Source organism: Gigantopelta aegis, chromosome 3, assembly GCF_016097555.1.
Source record: "Gigantopelta aegis isolate Gae_Host chromosome 3, Gae_host_genome, whole genome shotgun sequence".
Lineage (NCBI taxonomy): Eukaryota > Metazoa > Mollusca > Gastropoda > Neomphalida > Peltospiridae > Gigantopelta > Gigantopelta aegis.
In genome coordinates this window covers 29,986,530-30,011,983 of record NC_054701.1, presented here as the reverse complement: position 1 = coordinate 30,011,983, position 25,454 = coordinate 29,986,530, and the positions used below count along the sequence as shown (strand labels likewise).

The 25,454-nt window shown below is 34.2% G+C and overlaps 1 protein-coding gene across 1 annotated transcript in view; it reads right to left on the bottom strand.

Annotated features, from left to right (window-relative positions):
* LOC121367857 (WD repeat and SOCS box-containing protein 1-like) overlaps positions 1 to 25,454 on the bottom strand; it is a 33,276-nt gene extending 7,822 nt beyond the window's left edge. The window contains exons 1-4 of the mRNA XM_041492282.1: positions 23,931 to 25,454; positions 7,558 to 7,732; positions 6,265 to 6,479; positions 4,600 to 4,832 (exon numbers count right to left, since the gene is read on the bottom strand). Coding sequence (XP_041348216.1) covers positions 4,600 to 4,832; positions 6,265 to 6,479; positions 7,558 to 7,732; positions 23,931 to 23,985 — 678 coding nt within the window. The 5' untranslated portion in view covers positions 23,986 to 25,454. The remainder of the gene's footprint in view (positions 1 to 4,599; positions 4,833 to 6,264; positions 6,480 to 7,557; positions 7,733 to 23,930) is intronic.

Sequence of the window (25,454 nt, the reverse complement as noted above, 5' to 3'; positions counted from 1 at the left end):
AACATAAGAAAACCACATTAAGAAGTCCAATGAGATGAGTATGATATAAGTTTTTTGATAATGAAAAGGTACTTGTTATTTTGCTAATTAAGACACAAGTTTTAAAAGCACTGTAATTTTCCTCAAGACCAATTTGGGACCTTCATGAAAAACAAACTGTTGAATGCAGTGAAGGATTCTTGTAAAATAGATGTTGTTTTATTAGTGTTAACAACTTCCCCTAAAATGTGTTTTTATAACTGTTACAGCAATCAACAATTTGCACTACTGTTTTATTAAAAAATCTCACAAAAATAAAGTTACAAAAACCCCACCAAAAAGCTAAAAACAACAACACAAATAGTTATTTCAAAATACATCTTGTTTGTAAAATTAGAAATGATGCTTTAATTTGATTTTTATTTTTGACCAAATTCAATTCAATTTGCCTAGATATATTTTTAAACAATATTTACAAAACAGCTAAAATTCAGTCTAAATCTACAATGGGATATTAAATATTTAAACATTAACATATGCAAACTTAAAATAATATTGGCCCCCCCCCCCCCCCCCCCCCCAAATATATAGTAAACAAAATTTTAATGGTAAAATTCACATCTTTAAACCTGGAAAAATCACTTTTTAAATATCGTAATTTTTTTGGTCAGTATTTATGTTTATTGCATTTCTTGTTACTATTTGCTATTCAGCAGTGATGTTTTGCAAATTTTTTCAATTTATTACAAATACAAATAATTTTTACTAAGTTAAAACTCAACTCCATTACACTCACAACATTGATAATGTGGAAGATGTACATAATAATTAGATATATTTCAATTTATAGTCTAAATACAGTTTATTTAATAAACTTAAAAGTAACTATTAAAATTTAATGGTGTGCTTATTCGCACTGAAATTTACTAATTAAGTCCGAGTTCAAATATGTAGCAGGTGTTGTTCATTTCCTTTTGAATGTTATTCCATTAAGTGTCAATTTTGAATTAAAAATATTATTATTGGGAAGCATATCAAACAATTATGACCACTGAATGTCATGTTTTATTATTATATTCAAATAATTAGTACATTGTGATATTTATGAAACTGTACTGGTATTATGAGCAGATAATTCATAATAGTATTGACTGAATAATTTATTTTCTTATTTGTATAATAAGATGTGTTTATACACATACACCAGGTTACCATTTACTACCCCAAGTACAAATTACAAACAGTACTTAGAACGGCTGTGTCTACAGTATCTAACAGGCTATTAATAGCACATGTTTAAGCCTACAGTATCCAAGGTTCCCACTAAGTGAGCTCTGTGCAGAGCTATTAATAACTCATCCCTGGGACATCTTAGTGGAGCCTGTATCACGATTGGTTGCCAGTCACGTGACTGGGCAGTTTCATGGTTTTCTAAGGGTCGGTGCTTGTTACTTTGGGCGTTGTTTTGGAAATCCACCATCCTCCCCAACCAGCCTCCCAATAAACAGTAGTTGTGGTTACTTCTTTGTAAATTATAGTCAATGCAGGTTCCTATGTATTAGATATTGTTCTTACTATATATTCATGTTCATATTTTAGTTTTATGACTGGAGTTATGTCAGCATTGGGTCATCAAGGTGTTGTAGTATAAAAGTATAATTATTGTGGCTAGATCTTAGCCTATCTTTCACATACTTAAAAATATTGTGTTTTACCACCAAGATTCAGTCACATATACAATGTATATATTATTGCGGGTTTATATACTCTTCAAAAAAAGAAACGCAAAAGGGTACAAATGGGTTATAACTCCGATTTTATGTTTCCTACCGGTTCATGCTTTGTGAATATAAGGTCATTGCATGTCCCAAACACATTCCCACGGTTACATTCGATAAAACGCAGCTACTGTAAAATAAAGTTTCAAAATGTGAATATTCGCAAAAACGCAGCCACGTGCAAACCATGTCACCACTGCACGTGCGTTGTCTGCACATGCAACATGAACACTGACAGTATAAAAGTGCAGGGTGTTCGCTTGCCTGGCCTCTGTATCTGGCCGACAGTTGACAGTCCAGGACATGCCACGTCTCAGTGAACCGCAGAGAAACAATGCCATCGGCCGACTAGACGCAGGCGAATCCAGAACGGCCGTTGCCAGGGCATTCCATGTGTCCCCAAGCACCATCTCCAGACTGTGGGACCGTTACCAGCAACATGGATCAACACGTGACCTCCCTAGATCCGGTCGACCACGGGTCACTACCCCCGGGCAGGACCGTTACATCCGGGTACGCCACCTTCGGGAACGATTGACTACTGCCACCTCCACAGCCGCAGCAATACCAGGTTTGCGCAGGATATCCGACCAGACCGTACGGAACCGCCTACGTGAGGTAGGAATTCGTGCCAGACGTCCAGTTCGAGGTGTCATCTTAACACCACAACACCGTCGACTCCGACTGCAGTGGTGCCAGATTCATCGACAATGGCCTCAACTGCGATGGAGACAGGTGTGGTTCAGTGACGAGTCCCGATTTCTGCTCCGACGTCATGATGGAAGATGTCGCGTGTATAGGCGTCGTGGTGAACGTTATGCGGCAAACTGCGTGCAGGAAGTGGACAGATTCGGCGGGGGTAGTGTCATGGTGTGGGCAGCCATCTCACACACTGGCAGAACTGACCTGGTCCACGTGCAGGGCAACCTGAATGCACAGGGCTACATTGACCAGATCCTCCGGCCACACATCGTTCCAGTTATGGCCAACGCCAACGCAGTGTTCCAACATGACAACGCCAGGCCTCACACAGCACGTCTCACAACGGCTTTCCTACAGAACAACAACATTAATGTCCTTCCTTGGCCATCGATATCACCGGATTTGAACCCAATTGAGCATCTATGGGACGAGTTGGACCGACGCCTCCGACAGCGACAACCACAGCCCCAGACCCTGCCCGAGCTGGCAGCAGCCTTGCAGGCCGAGTGGGCCACCATCCCCCGGGACGTCATCCGTACTCTGGTTGCTTCAATGGGCAGGCGGTGCCAGGCAGTTGTCAACACACGCGGAGGCCACACCCGGTATCGACTCCAGATGACCTTGACCTTGGTGGTGTGTCCTATCACTTACTCACAATGGACTAGAGTGAATTGTGAACAATCCTGCAACATTTGGTAATTATCGGACTCACCATTCAATAATTAAATCAATTCTCCAAATGTTACGACAATGTGGTTTTGCGTTTCTTCTTTTGAAGAGTATACATCTATCGTTATCAACCGTCAGTGTTCATGCAGGGGAATCTCCTTAATGTGTACGCTAACATGAAGCTTGCAGCCCGGTAGTGTAGCACTACCTACTACAGGTAGTCACAGGCAACTATCAATGTAGTGCACACCTACTGCTGTGGGCTTGTTGGTTTTTGTCACGGGTACAAATTTTATGTCACATATTTAATCAATATTTCAGGCAATATACAATGTAGGTGCTACTGTTGAGGTTCACACCAATCTGTAGTATATGCAGGTACGTCTTGTCAATAACAAGTAAACTAGTATGGGGGTGCTACTGCTGAAGCTAGCTGAACCTCAAGCCACAGCTGCCGCTGAGGTCATACCAATCCGTAGCTGAAGGCTGCTGCTGAAGCTCTGGCTGAACCGTAGCATTTTCACACCTTGCTAGTCACATTATACTTCCACAGGCACCTGTCACTGTACTTTATTCCACATACAGTACACGTGATGGAAATGATGTACTTAGTGCTGACTGACCCCCAAGGCCAAATGTTAGGTATTTTATGTTATGTATATTGATAGTATTATGTTCATGTGTAGTTTTTATAGTCATAATAGTATTGTTTTCATATAATGTATAGATACTATGTTGTAGTACTTTTAATTATAGTCAGTGGACAATTTCATTCATCCCGAGTTGGTGTTGTGTATAAAATACTTTATTATTCAACCTCGTGTAAGTGTGATCTGTGAGTTAATTACAGGTGTGATATCAATTTATATTTGACAAGTATGACATATTTTTAACTAAGTGAACAGAGTTGAGGATAATTAAACCTACTCACTACCTGAGGCATCTTGCCAATTAATTTGTTTGTTTTTTGTTCCAAACTGTGGCACTTTTTTCTGTTATGAAAACTTTCCCATCAAAAGGTTTCCTACAGCAGAATAAAATTTCCTAGATTTGCCTGTGTTTTGTTTATTTAATGTGTGACTGAGTTGAATCAGTAATAAGGGACACCAACAAAAGTTGACTGTTAACATAATTTCAGAGTCAGCTTGCATAAGCATGTCACTGATCATAAATAGTAACATTTGAGCTTTCAAACAAGCTGTAAATATGTACTGTGTATTCATATCATTACTTCAACTGAAGTTGTGACGTCATGAATCCATTACTGGGACATTGTCTTATGACCAAAAAGTACATGGGATAAAAAAAAAAAATCTGAATTTAAATTTAGAAAAAACAAACAAAGTGTAATTGTGAATTAAAGTATTACCTTATTTTCACAGTCATTTTTGTGATATTGTATATTATTAAAATATATAATACAAAAAACTGTCTCATTTGACTATTCAACTTTTTTCAACCCAGTGCTTACACATTTGGAATCTCCCACACAGGCCAGATGTTTTCTTTTATAGGACCAGTGACAACCGTAAACCACATGGCACTTTGGTCGTATTGTATGATACATGTTGCCATCCATATGCATGTCCCACAGCTTGATGGACCCATCCTGAGAGGCACTAGCAAGGTGGAGATCACCACTGACAGTGAAATCCAAGTCACGCACGACATCTTTGTGGTCTAGCAACTCCATCAACAACTGACCTAAAATTACAATTTTAATTACAATCACAAATTAATATGTACTTAACGCAAGCTGTATTGCTGCTAAAACAAACATTACTGTATATCAATTTTAAAGTAAAGTTTGTTTTTTGTTTTTGTTAACGACACTACTAGAGCACATTGATTCATTAATCATCGACTACTGGATGTCAAACATTTGGTAATTTTTACATATAGTTTTAGAGAGAAAACCCACTACTTTTTCTCCATTAGTAGCAAGGGATCTTTTATCTGCACCATCCCACAGACAGAATAGCACATACCACGGCCTTTAGTATACCAGTCGTGGTGAACTTGCTGGAACGAGAAATAGCCCACCGACAGGGATCTATCCCAAACTGACCATGCACCAAGCGGATGCTTTACCACTGGGCTATGGCCCGCTCCCAATTTCAAAGTAGCATTCTTAGATTACTGCTATGCTGCTATACTGCTACTGTCCCATGCCAGGCCTAACAAATTTTGTTATCTCCTAAGTTCAAGGTCAATAACTTCATCAAACATGGGCAAAATCCATGACAATAGAATTTTATCTGTAACTCCACATGATAAAGCTATTCACAAAATATCAGCTCAATATCTGATAGGGACTGGTTGGGATTAATAATGATAATACACATTTTTAAAACATATATAAATTTTATTGGAACTTTTTCACTTCTAGTCTAGTAGTCATGATAATTTATTTCTGAGTATATGGAGTTTATTAACCAATTATCTTACTCTTTCAACTAACAATCCTAAAATAAAATGATCTGTAATTAAAAGAGCTAATTCAATTTGTGCACCAACTGAATTTCTTGGCATTTGGACCCCCCCCCCACACACACACAAACTTGAAATCCCCAAATTCCTCCATAATTTGGACTCCTGATATGAACCATTTATGAGATCAGGGGTGAAACTAGGTCCAGTTTGAAAGGCGAAGTCATTTCTCCCTCTGAGCTTGAGATTGACAACTTTTCAACAGAAGAGAGACATGATTTTTCTTTGCAATAATCAAATCATACTAAAAATTATGCTTCAAGACAATATCACATTTCACTTTTAGCCTCAGACACTGGTGTGGGTCTGGGCTAGACCTATTTTTGACCCTGTTGCATGCTTTTGTGGTGCTAGAGTTTCACTTCAAAGATGCACACAAGTGACACTGAATTATTATTTATGAAAAGGTGTTCGCACCTAGCTTTCTTCATATCTGCGTATACGTCTAAACCAAGTGGATCCTACTATATTTACAAGATGACACTGATTTTGCCTCAGGAATATGTTGGGTGAAATTAGGCTATGTTTTTTTCATGCTGTTCACCTGATGCCTATATGAGACTGTTTATCACAAAATTTAATTTTATATTTATCTATTATCTAAATTCTCAAAGTTGTTATGTCAAAAGAAAAGTGCCCAACTCACCTGTAGAACAGTTCCATAACTTGATTTTACCAGACTGAAGTCCAGTGGCCAGTATCAGACCTCCATTGAAATTGAATCGTGTCCACACTTTGACAGACTTGTGTGCCTTCTGCTGGTTCTTGCTGGCACCGAACGCCAGGGCAAACACATGTTCTCCACAATCAAGTAATCGAGGCTGCTGACATGTGTCCTCATCCTTTTCATTGATATTGTTACTGTTTTCAAAAAAAAAAAGACTTCAGTTCATGGTCACTATAACATATTAAAAAAAAAAAAAAAAAAAAAAAAAAAAAAAAAAAAAAATTAATCATGAACTTTATGACCTTTTTTTTTTTAATTTAATTAAAATATATCTTTAATAAAATAAATGTTTGGCAGGTTGTTTTTGCTTTTTTACACAATGTTAAGCACCTTTATGGAAAGTTTATGAAAAGTTAAGTTTGTTTTCCTTAATGACACCACTAGAGCACACTGATTAATTAATTGACTATTACATGTCAAAGATTTGGTAATTTTTTACTGGAAGTCTCAGAGGAAACCTGCTACATTTTTCCATTAGCAGCAAGGGATCTTTTATATGCACTTTCCACTGATATACCAGCTGTAGTGGACTGGATGGAAGGGAACAAAAACCCAATTAGATAATAATGGTAGACATTGGGTCTACTGAGACAAATTTAATTCCACAGAATGCTTGTTGTCACTATTAAAATAAATTTTACAAATATTACAAAGATATGGGGATGGGGGACAAATGATATTGCTTAGGGCCCTTTCTAAAAACACCCATTATATTGAAACTCTTAAAGGGACATTCCTGAGTTTCCTGCATTGTAAGATGTTTCCACCTAAAAAAATCTTTTAACGTTTAAAAATACAAATCAGATATATTTTCTTGTTTAGAATATCAGTGTCTAATTCAATGTGTTTCTGGTCGTCTTAATATTTGTAAGATGCCCTGGATTTTGTCTTCAAAAATATATTTGAGGAAATTGAATTAAATTTAACCTAGTACAAATATTAGAACGATCAGAAACACGTTTACTATGCAGCCACTAATATATTATGCAGAAAAATATATTTCATATGTAATTACAATCGTTGAAAAGTCTCTGTTAGTCGATAACATCTTAAAAATTGATGCAAACTCAGGAATGTCTCTTTAAGTGTTGTATGCTTTCATAATACATGCAATTAATAGTCAATTCTTGCACAAAAATCTTGAAAATGTCTGTCAATCAGTCAATTTAAAGGACACCAACATCATGTGACCACATGAATAAAAGCCAGTACTTGGAAGGTTTTGTGCTTGTCTTCCAGGGCACAAGCTGCACCTTGCGGTTACCACACGACCACGCGAAGTAGGAGTAGTCGGGGGCCCATGCTATGGCCCGGGTCTCGAGGGTGGAGGTCAAATTAGCCTGGCCGCTGTAAGGAGACTGAAGATGGTCGAGAACATTGGCACTCTCTGTAAGGAAAAATACTAAACATTTACCTTTTGGGGTATTTTTCTGCAAATAATAACACTAATAATAATAATAATAATAATAATAATCATAATCATAATCATAATCATAATCATAGTACATGTAGCAATAAAAAAAAAATATACATTTAATAATAATATGTTTAATAATAGTAATACATTTAACAATAATACATTTAACTCTGGTTGAGATGTCTGTGTAGTTATACATGTGTTTAAGTGCACTATTTGTATGAGTGTCATTAAATATGTACGTGCATGCATGTATGCTTGAATGTACATAAGTATTATGTATGTATGTATATATGTATGTAATGTATGTAATGTAATGTATGTAATGTATGTAATGTATGTATGTAATGTATGTATGTATGTAATGTATGTATGTATGTATGTATGTAATGTATGTATGTAATGTATGTATGTAATGTATGTATGTAATGTATGTATGTATGTAATGTAATGTATGTAATGCATGTAATGTATGTAATGTAATGTATGTAATGCATGTAATGCATGTAATGTATGTATGTATGTATGTATGTATGTATGTATGTAATGTATGTAATGTATGTAATGTATGTATGTATGTATGCTATGTAATGTATGTATGCAATGTATGTATGTATGTATGTATGTACGCAGGGCTAGCTCTGGCACTCGCCAAATCCGCCAATTGCGAATTTCAAAAACAATTGGCGAATTTTATTTTAATTTGGCGAAATAATGTTATGTAATAATTGATATTTTGATACAAAATAACTGGGTTTTCCTATTTTTGCAGTTTAACAGATAATTTGGCGAAACAATTTTATGTAATAATTGATATTTTGATACAAAATAACTGGGTTTTCCTATTTTTGCAGTTTAACAGATAATTTGGCGAAACAATTTTATGTAATAATTGATATTTTGATACAAAATAACTGGGTTTTCCTATTTTTGCAGTTTAACAGATAATTTGGCGAAACAATTTTATGTAATAATTGATATTTTGATACAAAATAACTGGGGTTTTCCTATTTTTGCAGTTTAACAGATAATTTGGCGAAACAATTTTATGTAATAATTGATATTTTGATACAAAATAACTGGGGTTTTCCTATTTTTGCAGTTTAACAGATAATTTGGCGAAACAATTTTATGTAATAATTGATATTTTGATACAAAATAACTGGGGTTTTCCTATTTTTGCAGTTTAACAAATAATTTGGCGAAATGTTTAGCTGACCCAGAGCTAGCCTTGGTATGTATGTACTGATGTATGAATATCTATATATTGTATGTATGTCGATGTTGACTGTTACATACATAGATATTAACGCACTGGCGCAGGGGATAATTAAATCCTTTCTGGCCTCACAAATTGTCCCATGCCGTTGCTGGGACTCGAACCTGTGGCACCGATTCGCCCGCAAATTGCAAGACTAACCACGATATGTAGGTATGTGGATAGGTAGGCAGGTATGTGGGTATGTATGTAGATATGTGGGCATGTATGCAGGTATGTGTATATTATTTATGTAAGAATGTAATTATCTACATATGTGTAGGGTATATTTATGTATATGTGTGTATATCTATGTTTGTGTAGAGGTATCTATATATTTAGGTGCATGATTATTTGTGTATGTATGTATGTATGTATGTATGTATGTATGTATGTATGTATGTATGTATACATGTGAATGTGTATGTATATTGATCTACATATTTTTGTCAATGGTAAGCTGTTCCACGCTTTTGTCAGCAACAGAGGTAGTATCATGACCTTTTTATACTTTCTTTTTTTCTAATTTATTTACATTTTTCACTAATAAGTTTCTTTTATTCCTCATCCGATATAAGCGAACCGCAAGTTGTGTATTTTAGGTTGGTCTGCATATATGTATTGTTTACTTTATCTATAGAAAAATGTCTGGTATACAGATTATAACAGCTGACTGTCAGGGATTGGGTGATCCGAAAAAAAGAAAAGACGTATTAAATTACTTGAAACAAAAGAACTTAAACATATAGGGCCGATTTCATATGTCTGGGTTATCGGTGGGTTTTGGAAACATATGGGTTAAACCTAGGTTAAACCCTGGGTCATGTTTTCTGTGCATTTCACATGTCTGGTTTTCAATAACCCTAGTTTAACACTGGGTTACAATTGTATTGCTTGTTTAAACCTGCCCTTGAGGTAGTTTTTCACTGGGTTTGCTCAAAGTAACTTTTGTTCAAAGATAATTTCGCCAGCAAAATTGTGATTTACATCAGTATCGCAAAGCCATTAAATGTAAACATATTTTTAGAGACCATTTTAACCCACTACAGTAGCAGATAAAGGGTGGGGGATCAGGGGGTTCGACCCCCCCCCCCCTTTTTTTTTTTTTTTTTAGACAAGATGCCCTTTTTTCTTTCTTTTTTTTTCTTTTAGCACGACTGTATATAGAGAATAATACATGAGTGGCCGTTATATACCATTTATCTTACAACAAGTTGTTTTAAAATGTATCTTACGAGCGAAAGCGAGTTTGATACATTTTTAATCAGCAAGTTGTAAGATAATTGGTATCTAACGGACACGAATGCATTACCGGTATTTGATTTCTTACATATCCTAAAAAATCAGGTTTTAAGCAAATTTTAACATCTTTTTCGACTAAAAGTTATTTACAGCCCTTCCGCTTGTAGCTAAGTTACGTGTCACTGACAAATGATTGTCAGGTTAACTATACATTACAGTTTAATCAATTTTGATTGTGCCGGTTTTCCATTGGATGCATGGCATTGGTGACCTAAACATCACTTAGGCGTAGCCAGTCATATGTCTTGAAATTGTTGACACACGTACATGTTAACAAGTATGTGTTATCAAAAATAACAAATGATGTTCTCACCAATGGGTGTGTAAGACAATTAGATCCACCATTTCACACAATAATTATTCACCATGTTCGTGGCGAACACACAACAAAGCGTCTGAGATATATAGATAATAATAAACAAGATACTAGTTGTTTGTTTTTTTAAAATCATGAGTGAAATAATGTTTAGTTGTGATGAACTTTAGCGAGGGACCTAAATTTCATAATAACTGGCATCTCGTTTATTATTCTATTTATTACCCCAGCTATTTTTTCTTTAAACGCCTTTATTTTAGATGCACATACATGTATAAAAATGATATAAACCACTTTACACACTGTTCGAGTATTGCTATTGCTTTGTATTTTAAGAGAAATCAATTAATAGAAATAAGAAGAAAAAGGTTAAAGGGCACTCATTCGATCTAGAGCAAAATGGATAGAAGATGAAAATTGTACATATAATTATAAGATAGCTTCAGGATGTATTGCTAACAGAATTAAAAAGGTAGTAGATAAAATTATAGTTAAGGATCAAACCGGTTTTATTAAAGGCAGGTACACAGGTGAAAATATACAATTAATATATAATATAATGTATTATACCGAGGTACAAAAAATACCAGGAATGCTGGTATTAATTGATTTCGAAAAAGCATTTGACATTAAAAGTTCAATTAAAAATTGGATCAGAACTTTTCATAATAATTCAGTGTCGCGAATATTACAAAATGTTTTTTTGTCCGAGTTTTAAATTGGACAAAAAGAAATGTTTTATTTAACAACGCACTCAACACATTTTGTTTATAGTTATATGGCCTCAGACATATGGTTAAGGACCACACATATATTGAGAGAGGAAACCCGCTGTCGCCACTTCATGGGCTACTCTTTTCGATTAGCAGCAAGGGTTCTTTTATATGCACCATCTCACAGACAGGGTAGTACATACCACGACCTTTGATATACCAGTCGTGATGCACTGGCTGGATCCAGCAAAGTGGAAGCTAGCTTGGGGTTCACGTTATTAGGGGTAACATTTATGCTGAATATGGAACAGATTGTTGCTCAAAATTATGAATCTAAAATTTTGGAAATGAAATTTTTTATAAATCAAGGTTTAACACAGAAGATAAGTTTATGGTAGAATCACTGTAGTGAAAACATTAGTAATCCCCAAAATCACTCATTTATTAATTTCACTAACCCCCCCCACCCCCCCACCCCCCACAAGTTATTAAAACAAATAAATACTATATTTTTCAATTTTATATGGCAAAACAAACCAGCTAGAATTAAAAGAGCAGTTTTAGTGCAAGATTATAAATATGGATGTATCAAAATGGTAGATATTACCAATTTTGCAACAGCATTAAAACTAACCTGGATTAGAAGACTTTTTATATCGAATTCAAAATGGGCAACTCTCTTCTATTCTTTGACTGGTTTAACAATGAAAGATTTAATAATTTATGGGGATCGCTTTATTAAGTTAAAGACAAGACAAATAAAAAAACTTATTTTGGAAAGATGTACTAAAAAAATGGATTTTATTGCAACGTAAACAAACATTTGTCAATACAGAAGACATTCTATGTTCAAACATTTGGTATAATAACAATATTGTTATAGATAAAAAGCCTGCCGTATGTAGAAATTACATCGAAAAAGGGATTTTATTTATACAAGACTTACTTAATAACCAAGGACAGTTTATAGATTATGACACATTCAGCTTAAAGTATAACATAAAATCAAAATTTCTAGAATTTGCTTCTTTATTAAAGGCTATACAAGTTTTTATACGCAAGAAAACTACTTTAAACATCCAAACAGTTGGTGTTCCAAAGCATCCCATTTTATTGTTAAAATAAAACCCTTTTTGAAAAATAAATCTGGAAGTAAAGAAATCTACAAACTACTCAACGACACGAATATACTTCTTACTTCGCAGATTAAATACTCTGCTGAAGGATTTGCTTTTTCCCATTCAGAGTGGGCAAAGTATTAAAGCCTGCCATTTAAGATTTTGAAAGACAGAACACTTCATGTTATGGTTCCAATATCAAATCCTATATAGAATTACAGCAACGAATACTTTCTTATATAAAATAAAATATGTTAATTCAAACTCTGTAATTTCTGCCATTGCCAGTCAGAAACATCGGATCACTTGTTTTACGCTTGCCCCAAAGTCACCAAACTCTGGAATCTTATAGAACAATGATTGCAACAAACATGTTGGCTTTGGCTTTAATAATTTTACATGCTCCTATACCACAGAGGTTTCAAGCATGTCCATCCCGGGACCCATTCAAGGAAACAAAAAAACAAAAACAAAACCCAAACAAACAGGTGAAGAATTCCAGTTTGACAAAACTATGATTTTATTTGATGATATAAATAAGGAAAACAATTTTGTAAATTATTTAATTATAAATGTAAAGTATTATACATATAAAACAAAATTACAGAACACCACACTCAATAAAACTGGGTTCAAACATTATATCGAAGATAAGCTATTATTAGAAAAATATATGTATTACAAGAATTGTTTACAAAAAGAATTCTACGAAAACTGGGAATGTTGGTTAAGATATTTGGAAAATATTTAAACGACCAGCCTGATTTTTTATATTAAAAAAGACCATGGTTGTTTGTTTTACAATGTTGCTGGTTTGGAGGAAATACTTATTTCAGCTTTCTTCCTTCTCTTTCTCTCCTCGCGCCATGGCATATTCTGTGTATAATTGCTATGTACAGTAATGATTCAGGCCCCAATCCTATTTTTTCTAGGGCAATAAAAAATTTTTTTTTTTAAATATTCATTTAATGTAATAAAAAGACACGGTTTAGGTCATGGTAATCTTTCATAGTGCCCTCAAGAAATATACCCAACCAAATTAATCAAGGCCCAGAAGATATTTTTAGCATTTTGTTTAAATAAGGTTTTTTAAAAAGAAAAAGAAAAAAAAGTGTCTTCCATTTTAATGTTTTTAAACTTAATATTTTAAACAACAATGTAGTGAACAAACAACATCAGGTATTTTAATGCATAAAAAAAACATCGTATGCAAGATTTTTGCATACATGTATCACGGGTCAATTTAAATTAGCAAAATTTCTACTGACCCTTAAATAATTTTAAAGTATATGATCTCTTAAATATATATATTTTTAAAAGTATTTTGTCAACTTCGGAACAGCCCCAAAAAAGGTATACATTTTTTGAGAAACCCCCCCACCAATATGTATAGTCACTGACACACACCATACCATGATCTACATGTATGTTGATTAAAACAGCCTTCATTAGACATAATTTTTGTTTGTTTGATAGAACTTTATTCAGAACATAATTTATATTTTGATCTTCTCTAGGGATAAATACTTTAATGTAACACAAATCTCAGGTTATATTCTAGTTTCAAACTAAGTGGGAATAGGTCTCCATAAATCATGGGTGACTACTTATAGTTTTTCAATTAAGCATAACTCTTATTACCTACCAAAACCAGATCACCTTAGGTCTCTAACATTTATCCGGTTTAGACAGGGATTTGGTATATCCAAGGTTTACATTTTGGTCCTCATTTTTCTAAAGTTATATTTCTGCCAAAAAACTCAAAATCAGAATTAGTTGAATATCTCAGTTTTTAGTGGTTACATATGGTAATCTCTATTATGCCACTACATGTTTAACATAACAAGTGACTAACTAAATTGGATCCCAAATTACTAAAGTACGTGTGTTCAGTGGCCACAGAAAATGTTTACTGTTCTATAAAAGAGGATCATTTTAAACAAAAGCTACCTTTGTCTGGTGACGACTGTAAGCAATCTTCGAACCTTCACAGATACTTAGTACCCATTCAGTCTCACATTATCTCCACCGTGTATCAGTTACGAAATTGTTATTGACATGCATATAATTGCCTCCAGGAAGCTAAGCTTGACATTTTGACATGTCGATGCATCTACCATGATGAGTAGTAACCGGACAAGAATCAATAATTACAGGATGAGAGAAAACCAACCCAGGCTACAAATTCAGCATGATTCCAAGCTTTCACAGATCCCAGATTTTAAGTTAGGACTTGAACTTAACTCTTTTACCATGCCCGTAAACGACTAAGGTTTCAGGCATGTCCATCCCGGGTATCTAGATACCCAGGGACTTGACCCAGGACTTAAGTTAGAAGGAGAGATGAAATTCCAAAATATCTGTATTAAATAATTTTTACAATTCTGGCAGAATGCTACTAGGTAATCCTTAAATTCAATGCCTGCAAAATGGTGAAAGAATGAATTCCAAACTGTCAAGTTACCAGTACATTTTATTATTTCTGAAGAAGGCAACATGTCACAGCCATAGAGCACATATTCATTACTTAGCAGTATAGACGATTAAAAAAAAGAAAAGAAAAGGAAAACAATAACAAACATCATTAAAGACTGTAAAAATGGCATCTGTATTCAGCAGCCACCTGTTTTAAGTGGCCATTTTTGGTTTGACTGTACCTTTAAATGATCTGGCAAATACAACTGGCACAGCACCAATGAACTGACACAAGTAGTCATTAAGCAACTATATTATACATATTTTCATAATGTCCTAATAGCAACAAAATCATAACAGATGACAAAATGGACATGTGGAAAGAGTTTGTGAAGACTATAAGCTAGCCATCTTTTGAAATATTGCCACTGTTATGACAGAATGAATAATAACTTTGAACAATCCAAAACCTAACACTTCAAACTAAACCATTTAAAACAAAACTCAAATTACATATTTTGTACCCATGATTTCACATTATGCCCATTTGGCACAAGCTATTTTCAGTGTTATATTTAATGTCTGATGCATGTTGAAAAATATCATTTAACACCAACATACCCAAACCATCATTTTTTAATAACACATACCCTTCTTCCTTTATTTATATAGAGGCTAACAATTATCAGGTCACAGTTATTATCAAGTTTACGTTTTGAGTGAAATATAAATTTTCATTTTACTGTATTCTTTTTTGGGAAAAATGAAAAAACACTTTCAAATATGCATGTGCATGATCCTATTCATGTATATCAAGTTGTATAAAAACAGGATGAGAAATGAAGTCATAAAAATTGGATCAGAAATGAGGTTACTTGATTAGTGATGTCACACTTCTAGTTTTAGTAATATTTACCTTGACCTTTGACACTGAGAGGTAAAACACGAACTCGTTCAGATGTCATAATCTTATATATGAAGTTTCGTAAAAATTGGATGCAAAATAAAGTTTCTAGAGCAGTGATGTCATATTTCAATTTTTAGTAATAACACTGGCGTAGGAAGTGGGGCAAAAGTCCCCCCCCCCCCCACTTTGTAGCAACAGCAATGGTTTATATAATAGTTATTTATATATATATATATATATATATATATGTGTGTGTGTGTGTGTGTGTATGTGTGAAACATTTTGGCACCTTCCTATGCCCATGTAAAAGTGACCTTGGTTTTTAATACAGAGAGGTGAAACACAAATTCGTTGAAGACATCATCATCCTATTCCTGTATTTGATGTTTTATGAATATCGAACAAAAAAAATTTAAATTTAAAACGCTAGAACAGTGGTGTATTTCTATTTATAGTAAAAGTGACCTTAAAGCATGTTAAACCTTATCAGGCAGATTGAAATGCATAAAGTCTATTTGGTATAGATTTTGAAGGGTGACAGTTATAATCGGCCTACAAGTCTCGAATTTAATGGTGACACTGGTTTTTTATTTTATTTTTTATTTGTTGCAAACCATACTAGTTTAAAATTGCTGTAGGCAGGCTCAAAATTGACGTATTAAACAAACTATAATATGTTCTATGTTTATGTTCCAAGAGAAAAAATTTCAATATAACTTTCACATAAAATGGAGTTTTTACTACCCAAGAGGGAAGTTTGTCAAAAATTTGGCTTGGTAAACTTATATTTTACAGATTGGAGATAAAGTAAATGACATCATAAGATGATGATAACTAACCAGATGGGGACTGTTTGTGTTTTAAATACATTAAAGACTTTCTGAACATCATAATGCAATTAACAGCTGCAGATATTAATGCATTTTGATATTTCTGTGGTTATGTGCTTAACTGTTTTAGGGACTATGCTCAAATATAATAATTTCCACATGTGTACAAGGCATGCACCTCCTAAAAGCAAGCATAAAAATGTTGATTTTACAAGGGTTTTTTTTTTTTTAATTAACACCTAGGTCTGTGCTTATAAAACTTTAAAGTGTAGACTCAAATCTCTAATGATTCCACATATACAATTTGTATTGCATTGCCATGGTGCTGAACTTGAATTCTCAGATACTATTAGAGTCTATTTGGTCTATTTCAACATTAAAAAAACAGGGGAGAAGTGTAGTAATAAACTCTGGATTGTATACTAGTACAAACAGATTTTATGGCTATACCATCACGGTGGGGGGTTTTCATCTTGAAACAAATTTTATATTGAAATTAGTTTCCCGCAGACTTGTAATTCACCCAAATCATTTTGAATACCCTTGGCATAATCCCGAATGTTTTCAAATTCTTTTCAAATCACTGGCATGATTTTGCAAGTAAGGTTTTGATTGGTCGAATGAAAGGTCAACTGGACATGAGCTCCAACGGGGTGCTTTTAGATCCACAGGTAATTAACCAGTGGAGCTAATTTTAATTAGATTGAGCACAGGGCCATATTTAATACACAGCATTCACACTAAAAACACTTGTTTGTTAGTCGTCACAAGCGAAAATCTGCTCCGACTTGCAAAATGTACACCAAAGCTTATCAAGTGGAAATTTAAAAATGTACTAGTGGAAAAGTGAAAATATTGGCAACAAGAAGATTTATAGATGAACATTTCCAGTGGACTAGTGAAAAATTCTGCTTATTTCTTTCAATGCTGTACATGGTATATATGGTCATGAAAATATTGATTTTTGTAAATGGTCCCTTATAGTACTTAGTAGACATGTTTATCCTTAATTTGGCAATGGCTTTTTTTTTTTGGGGGGGGGGGGGGAGGTTGTGGAGGGTATAATGTTTGATGTTTATCACCCTGACTTTGATGCAAGTAATACAATTAAAATCGTGTTGAAATCATGCAGGCTATTAACAAACAGGTCTTGTAAAATCCATCCACTAATGGATATGGAGACAACACACCAACGATGAGCTAACCTGCTCCATCATACTACAATGTCTGTATCCCCAGGTGACCCGGAGACCGACACTGGTGACTGCCTTGACAATGCATGCCCAACTTTCACTTTCACTTTCACAAAACTGGCTGACAGCAAATACTGAAATCAAATAAATTGAGCCACACAAAAAGAACACACTTGTACATGTCTCCAAAAGTATATTAAAAGTAAACAATCTCTGTTCAGCATATTTACCTCTAAGCTGCTTTCTACTGTTGAAATTACTCTTAAAAGTGAAACACAAGAATGCTGCAGAATTATATATGTCTTGCTTACCATAAACTGATATGGTCGATAAAGAAATAATTTGTGATGTAACATTTAATCTAGGCTAAGATAAATATATAATAATATATATATCAGGGTTTCTGCCAGAGGGTAAAATGGGTATGGTGCCATGGCATACCCAAATTAATTTCTCTTATCATTACTGTACATGATATTCTTAACCCTAACCCTAAACTTACCCAATTGTATTTTTCTGAGGGAGGTCTCCTGTGGTTGAATTCAATTTCATAGTGTCATACCCAAAAATTTGTTTCTGGCAGAAACACTGTGTGTATGTGTGTATATATATATATTATTATATATATATATATACATATACATATATATATATAATAATATATATATACTCGCGGAAAAACGTTCCTGTGCATCAAATGATTGCAAATAGAATATAATTTACTTGAAATCTGGTTATAAAAATTTCAGTAACTGAACGTGTAATCACTCCCGTCGATATACCAGCAGTGTCCTGTCAATTGCACGAACTATTCATACTTTGTGATAACACGTTACATTACTAGCATTCTTGGTCACGTGCTCCTGTCTGACATCATTTTTCTTATCATTGGACTTTAAAACTATTGTATGGATTCTCATCACTCAGAAAAATATTTTTGTTGGTATCTGATTGTCATCAGTGTGATACCACGCCTCCCAGAAAATGGACTCTTTCGAAAGATGGGTATGACTGAGGTTAGAATGGCACAAACGCTGTTGCTAGTAATTTTTTTATTCATTGGTGTTCATCAGAACACTATGCAATATCTGCGGAGATGTTCTCGACAGTTTAGGGGTACTAGGGATCTTCTATGTTTAGGGAGTCGACACATGACGCCACATCAGCAAATTGTCAGTATTAAGCGGGTGCACATATGGAATCATTTGGAAATGATATGTTTAACATCCTAATGCATTTCTAAGTTAAGGCCAATCAGTGGAAGAACTGAACGCAACCGATTAGGTGATAACAAATTACGACCATGACCGTACATCAGTACGTTGTTCTGTTACATCAACACCGACGGCGCACCAAACATTGTGTAGACAGTACTTCAGGTTCAGAAGGCAGGAGAGGATCACCGTACTTTTAACAGATAAATAGTACATCTATGTAAATCACAATATTTTTAAATTTTAAAAATATATGTCCTACTGAAATTTTAATGATGCACTGGAACTTTTTTTCCGTGAGTATATATTAAAACTAACAGTAAAATTGCATTGATTTAAAAATACAGAGATGCAATTAACTATAAGTCATGTTTCACTGATCAAGGATTCACAATTTGTGACAACTGGCATTAAATTACAGTTTGTTTTGTTTAACAACACCACTAAAGCACACTGATTTATTAATCATTGGCTATTGGGTGTCAAACATCTTTTATATAAACACAAACTTTGATATCATCACAAATGTAATGCCTGTATCTTGTCTTTTGTCTTTATTAAGTCACATGCTTTTCCACTGAAACTTGGTTAATAGTTGCATCTATGGATATTTATGTCAATCTATCTTAAACATTTTTATAATGATATTCAATTTAATCTTTATTTAAAATTATTTGCACTTTAGCTCAATGTAACTTTTCGTATTTAACTCCATTTCTACTATCTATACATCCTAGATAGTAAAACTTGGTTTATATTTGCCATTAATAATAATTATAGATGTTCATTACAATGCCTGTTAATTTTTATAATGTATTAAAAAAACAAATATTTAAGTAATTATAAATTGCAAAATAAATATAATATTTTTTTTTTATATAAGGAATTCAAAATAGAATGTGTAATAACTTTTTAACATGCATATTAGGTGTGCAAGTATGTGTGACAGTAAAACAACTTACAGTAGGCAAAACAATTTTCTGGAATTCTTGTTTTTATCATAAATGGAAACTATTTACTGTGTGTGTAAAGTTATGAGAATTGTTTGTAATCTACACATTACTTTCATTATCTTTCCCAAAATTTATTTTCAGGCGATCTGTCAAATAAATGGCCTGATTTTCCAGTCAGTTTGTAAAATGACTGAAATATTTTGGCAATTTGTAAACTGCCTGACTAACTGAATCACTTTACAAATTGTCTCAAAATTCCACTCATTTGATTTTTTTTTACAAAATGCCTGATTTTAGACACCAACTGTAACATATACACATCTCTGGATTGTACCTGGTACTGGGGTGGACACACAACATCTCCCAGTTTTATGGTCAATGACTTGACTAAAACAAAGAAATGTTTTATTTAACGATGCACTCAACACATTTTATTTACAGTTATATGGTGTCAGACATATGGTTAAGGACCACACAGATTTTGAGAGGAAACCCGCTGTCACCACTACATGGGCTACTCTTCCGATTAGCAGCAAGGGATCTTTTATTTGCGCTTCCCAGGCAGGATAGCACAAACCATGGCCTTTGTTGAACCAGTTATGGATCACTGGTCGTGCAAGTGGTTTACACCTACCCATTGAGCCTTGCGGAGCACTCACTCAGGGTTTGGAGTCGGTCTCTGGATTAAAAATCCCATGCCTCAACTGGGATCCGAACCCAGTACCTACCAGCCTGTAGACCGATGGCCTGCCACGACGCCACAGAGGCCGGTATGACTCAACTACTACGCCACTAGATACTGAATGCTTAACACTCATAACCACTGGACCATGAAGATCAGAGTGTATTGTAATACTACTAACCCAGATCTATGTCTGCGATGTACACCCAATGAATGGAACAAAACCGGGTTTCAGTGACCCAGGCACTCATGCATTACAAAAATATATAGAACATTTGAAAAGAATCTTTTAGATCTAGCTCAAGTGTTTTTCTAAAGCCATGTTATTATGGATTTATGTTGTGCCTCTTAAGAATTTGAGAAAAACAGGTAAATAATTTTCTATCAAGCCTGGATTAATATGTTTCACAACTCTGTGATGACTAAACATCAGATATGAATGCCATGATGTATTAAATATTGAAAAGATTTATCAATGAATATAAAATTTTATATTAACATAAAGCTAGAACCGACACGTCCGAACAAATATATTAATTATGTATAAAGAATGTTGTCATAAAATAATGTGTAGACACCAAATACACAACAAATTTATCAAAATACATATATATATATATATATCATGTTTTTATAAATATGGTATTACATCTAATAAAAATATATAATTATAGCAAACAAATAGAAAAATGTAATATATTAAAGCAAAAGAATTCTCAAGACAATGTTACATAAATTTCAATACAGTAAAACACCTCTAAACTGGACACTCAGTGGACCAAATAAAATGTCTGCTTCAGAGAAGTTCTATTCCATACTGATATTTAAAAAGGGACTGTGAAAACATCCTGTTTTGAGGGAAATCTGGTTCAATTATTGAGGGTCCGGTTTTTAGGGGTTTCAGTGTACTTCATGAAAAATAGAAAATAAACTATGTGTAGGGTATTGGAATGTCTTAAATTTATGGATGTAAATATTACAATTAATTATTTTCATAAAATAAAGTCTCTCTTAAACTACAACTAGTTTCTCGATGTTTCACCAGGAGATATCTGAATATAAAAATTAGAATGGCAAGCCTCTGAATCTCCCACTATCATATTTCCTAGTTCACCAATTCAATCACTACTGAAAAACAGTTCTTGATGATAAAAGGACATGAAAGTGGAACTAAAAACGTGTTTCCTATCAAATTTAAAAACTAAAAAACCAGAAGTAAAATTGTTCAAAACATTAATTACTGGTATTGAATTTTAAGTGTCTGTAAAAAAAAAAAAGAAAGCTAATTATAATATATATATATGCATGATACTTCAAAAGAGCTAGTTTATCTGCCCGTTTTCTGCAACAAACTAATTATTATCTGCATTTTAACATATATATTTTAATAACAAATATTTTAGCCAGTGTCTTACATGGAATATTTTATTCAGTATTGCACCGCGATTCGCTAGGCAAGTTTCAGAAATTGCTAAACAATTTTAAAACATTAAACAGTAGTTGCTAATCAATTTTCTATTGACTAGAAATATTGTTAATCAAGATTTTGAAAACAAAATGTTCCGTGTCTTATACAGATAATCATACACAGCATAAAGATGGTTGTGTTGAAGAGAATGCATCAGTCAACCACTCCAGTCTTGACATCTTCCTGCATCCCCATCAACTGTTCAAGCATGCCAGTCTTGGGCACACCATCCTAGTTGTAAACCAAGAACGATCTGTCCAAGAATGATCCTACATTCTTTAAAAGTATCCTTACTAGTTAGTGAGCACATGGTCAATGTAAGATCATTTTACTGTAACTGTACTTAAAAAGAAACTTCACACTATGTGTATTTTACTTGGGAAAAAAATTAAGAGCATCATTAGGTACATAAATTAAAGAGTTGCACAGCCATCATTATCAGATAAATTTTTAAGCTAACCTTAAGGATATATGTACCGTAAACTTTTCAGACATAATTTGTTTTAATGTGAAAAAGGATTTTAAATTTGTTTACAAAGAGATGAAGAGAGTTACATTAGAGTATTAAACATATTTTTTTTACAAAAACAAAAAGTGTTACATCAGAGTTTTTATTGTACTTATATATACCTTATAATGTTGTTGAAATTATTTTTTAAATGATTATAACTTTGGCATGAGAGCTGTTAGGCTTCACAGTCCATTGAGGTAATCTCTGGTGGAAATCCTCAATGTGGTTTTAACTAATCAGCCAGAGACTATCATTGTATCAACACAAAGAGTTAGGTAACTAATATTGTATCTTCCCAAACCTGTGCTAATCTGCAACAGTGGCAAGTACACAATACACGTTTCTCGGTCAAAACTGGTGTATAAATCTAATAAATCATCTAAGTAGATCCTCCCGCCCCGGAGTCAGTCATTGGCGAAGTCAGGGGCTGAATCCGGGGTGGGCGTGCCTGAACCCTAGTGGATAGGGGCACGTAAAAAGAGTTGTCTGTCTGTCTAAGTAGATATAAATATTGACATGTAAATGACCTTCAAGGTACATGTTCAAGGGTTTGGGCATCTTTTTTAATGTACTTTCTGGGGAAGCATAATGCTACCTTCCTAAAAATGTACTTGTCACGGTCTAGACCTCCGGCATAATTTATGTTTCTTTATCCAAAAATCAAATTGACAAAATTAAAATAAGTCATGTTATATGAACATACTGGGTTTAAGCTTTATTCATAATTATTAGCAAATTTAAAACAAAATTCGGTACATTTAATGCAAAATTTGGTACCTGGTATTTTATACTTTCTCAGCTCCACCCACGTGTAAAATGATAAAACCACTCCTAATCTAAAACAGCATAAGGCTACTCACACTTTCCTTGTCAATATGACATAATTTGAACAATATATTAATGATATTGGATTTTCTGTCTGTACATTTGTTTAGGTTGGCAATTCATTTTATACGCATCTATTTTGAACATAAACTTCAACCCATCATCCCTTCAGTGGCTTCACATGCTTCAGCAAGTACAGGCTCCCGCTATCAAATTGCTGAATCATGAATGATTTCAATATTTATTAATATTTCTTTTTACGTAAATGATGTTATCAAAATAAATATATCATAAAACCAAATGTAACACCTACTAAAACCTATTTAACATGGAATTAAATATTTAGCAAATCGAACGATCAACGTGTACATGGAAGTGAAAGATTCAAAGATGCAATTTGGCACAAACCCAAGTTCCCTAAATTAGCGAATTTAATATTCTAAATTCATGCTAAGATGCTTACCTATTTCTTCAGGCCTCAGATAACAAAAGCTGGGTGATTGAGCTTGACCTCTCATTTAATTTCACTTGCTAGATCAGTAACAATTCCAAATTATTGCTAAAACAACCTGGCACCGTCCAACAACAACAAACGAGCTTTTTTCCACGCACGCGAGATAAGACGTCTCACATACCAGTTATTATTTCCCCTATTGCCAACTTAATTACTTTAAACAACACAGGCCTACAGGCTAGAGATTACATAAAAATTGATCCGTTAGTGGTACAATAGTAAACCAATCTGTCAGACGAGTGAATTGATCTCGGACAAAAGTAGCTTGTAGTAGACTCAATTTGTTTATGGCCGTGACACGTTGACCTAATTAATATATTCTACAGCCCGATATACGGAAACAGCCGAATAGCAACATGCCATCCCATTGGATAATTTTGTCACACCTTCGCACACACCTCCCAGAAAAATAGATCCTTCCAGGAAAAATGTATTAGCCATACTAGAGACATTCAGATGGCTTACGTCTAGCCTGTCACCTACGTGTACGACAATGCGTACACGTCATGTACTGTGCTAGGAATGTCGGCCTATAGGCCCAAGTCCGTCCGACAAGGAACGCCTATTTTATACGTCTATCTGTGGGTCGTATTATGGTATAGCGTTGTCCGTCCGTCTGTTAACTTTTTCATTTCCGGACCACATGCATACAGGACCATCAAACCTCACATGTAAAAACAACTTAGGATGGTGTTGTGTCATGTACTATTACTAGGTCACTATGACCTACTTTTCACAGTCTACTGCACATAACAGGAAATCCTTGTCTGGACTATATCGTGCATACAGATGCATACAGGACAATCAAACCTCACATATAGCAACAACTTGGGATGGTGGTGTGTTGCGTACTATTACTAGGTGTACTGCACATAACGGGAAATCCTTGTCTGGACCATACCCTGCATACAGATGCATACAAATAAGGAATGTCTTTTTCAAACCTCAAGATCGATCCCCGTCGGTGGGCCCATTGGGCTATTTCTCGTCACAGCCAGTGCACCATGACTATTTTATACGTCCATCTGTGGGTCGTTTATTTATTATACATTTTTCGACAAAACAGAAAATATCTTGACCAAAAGACCAGATTAATATTCTACAGCTCTTACATATTACCTCACTTAGACTATTGCTCCACAATTTGGGGAACCTGTTCAAAACATTCTATAGGAAAACTTCAAAAAATCCAAAATCAAGCTGCAAGACTTGTTACTGAAAAAAGCAAAGAAATGTCCACTGCAGAAATAATTAGCTCTCTCAAATGGCTTAAAATCAAAGAGAGAATTGACTTTAGAACCTGCCAGTTTGTCTACAAAGTCCTCAACAAACTATCTCCATCATATCTAGAAACAATGTTTCAAACAACTTCAGAAATTCACTCCTTAAATCTGAGGTCAACTCAACATAATCATCTTTATGAATTAAAACCAAGAACAGAATTTTATCGCCATAGTTTTTCATGCAGGGGAG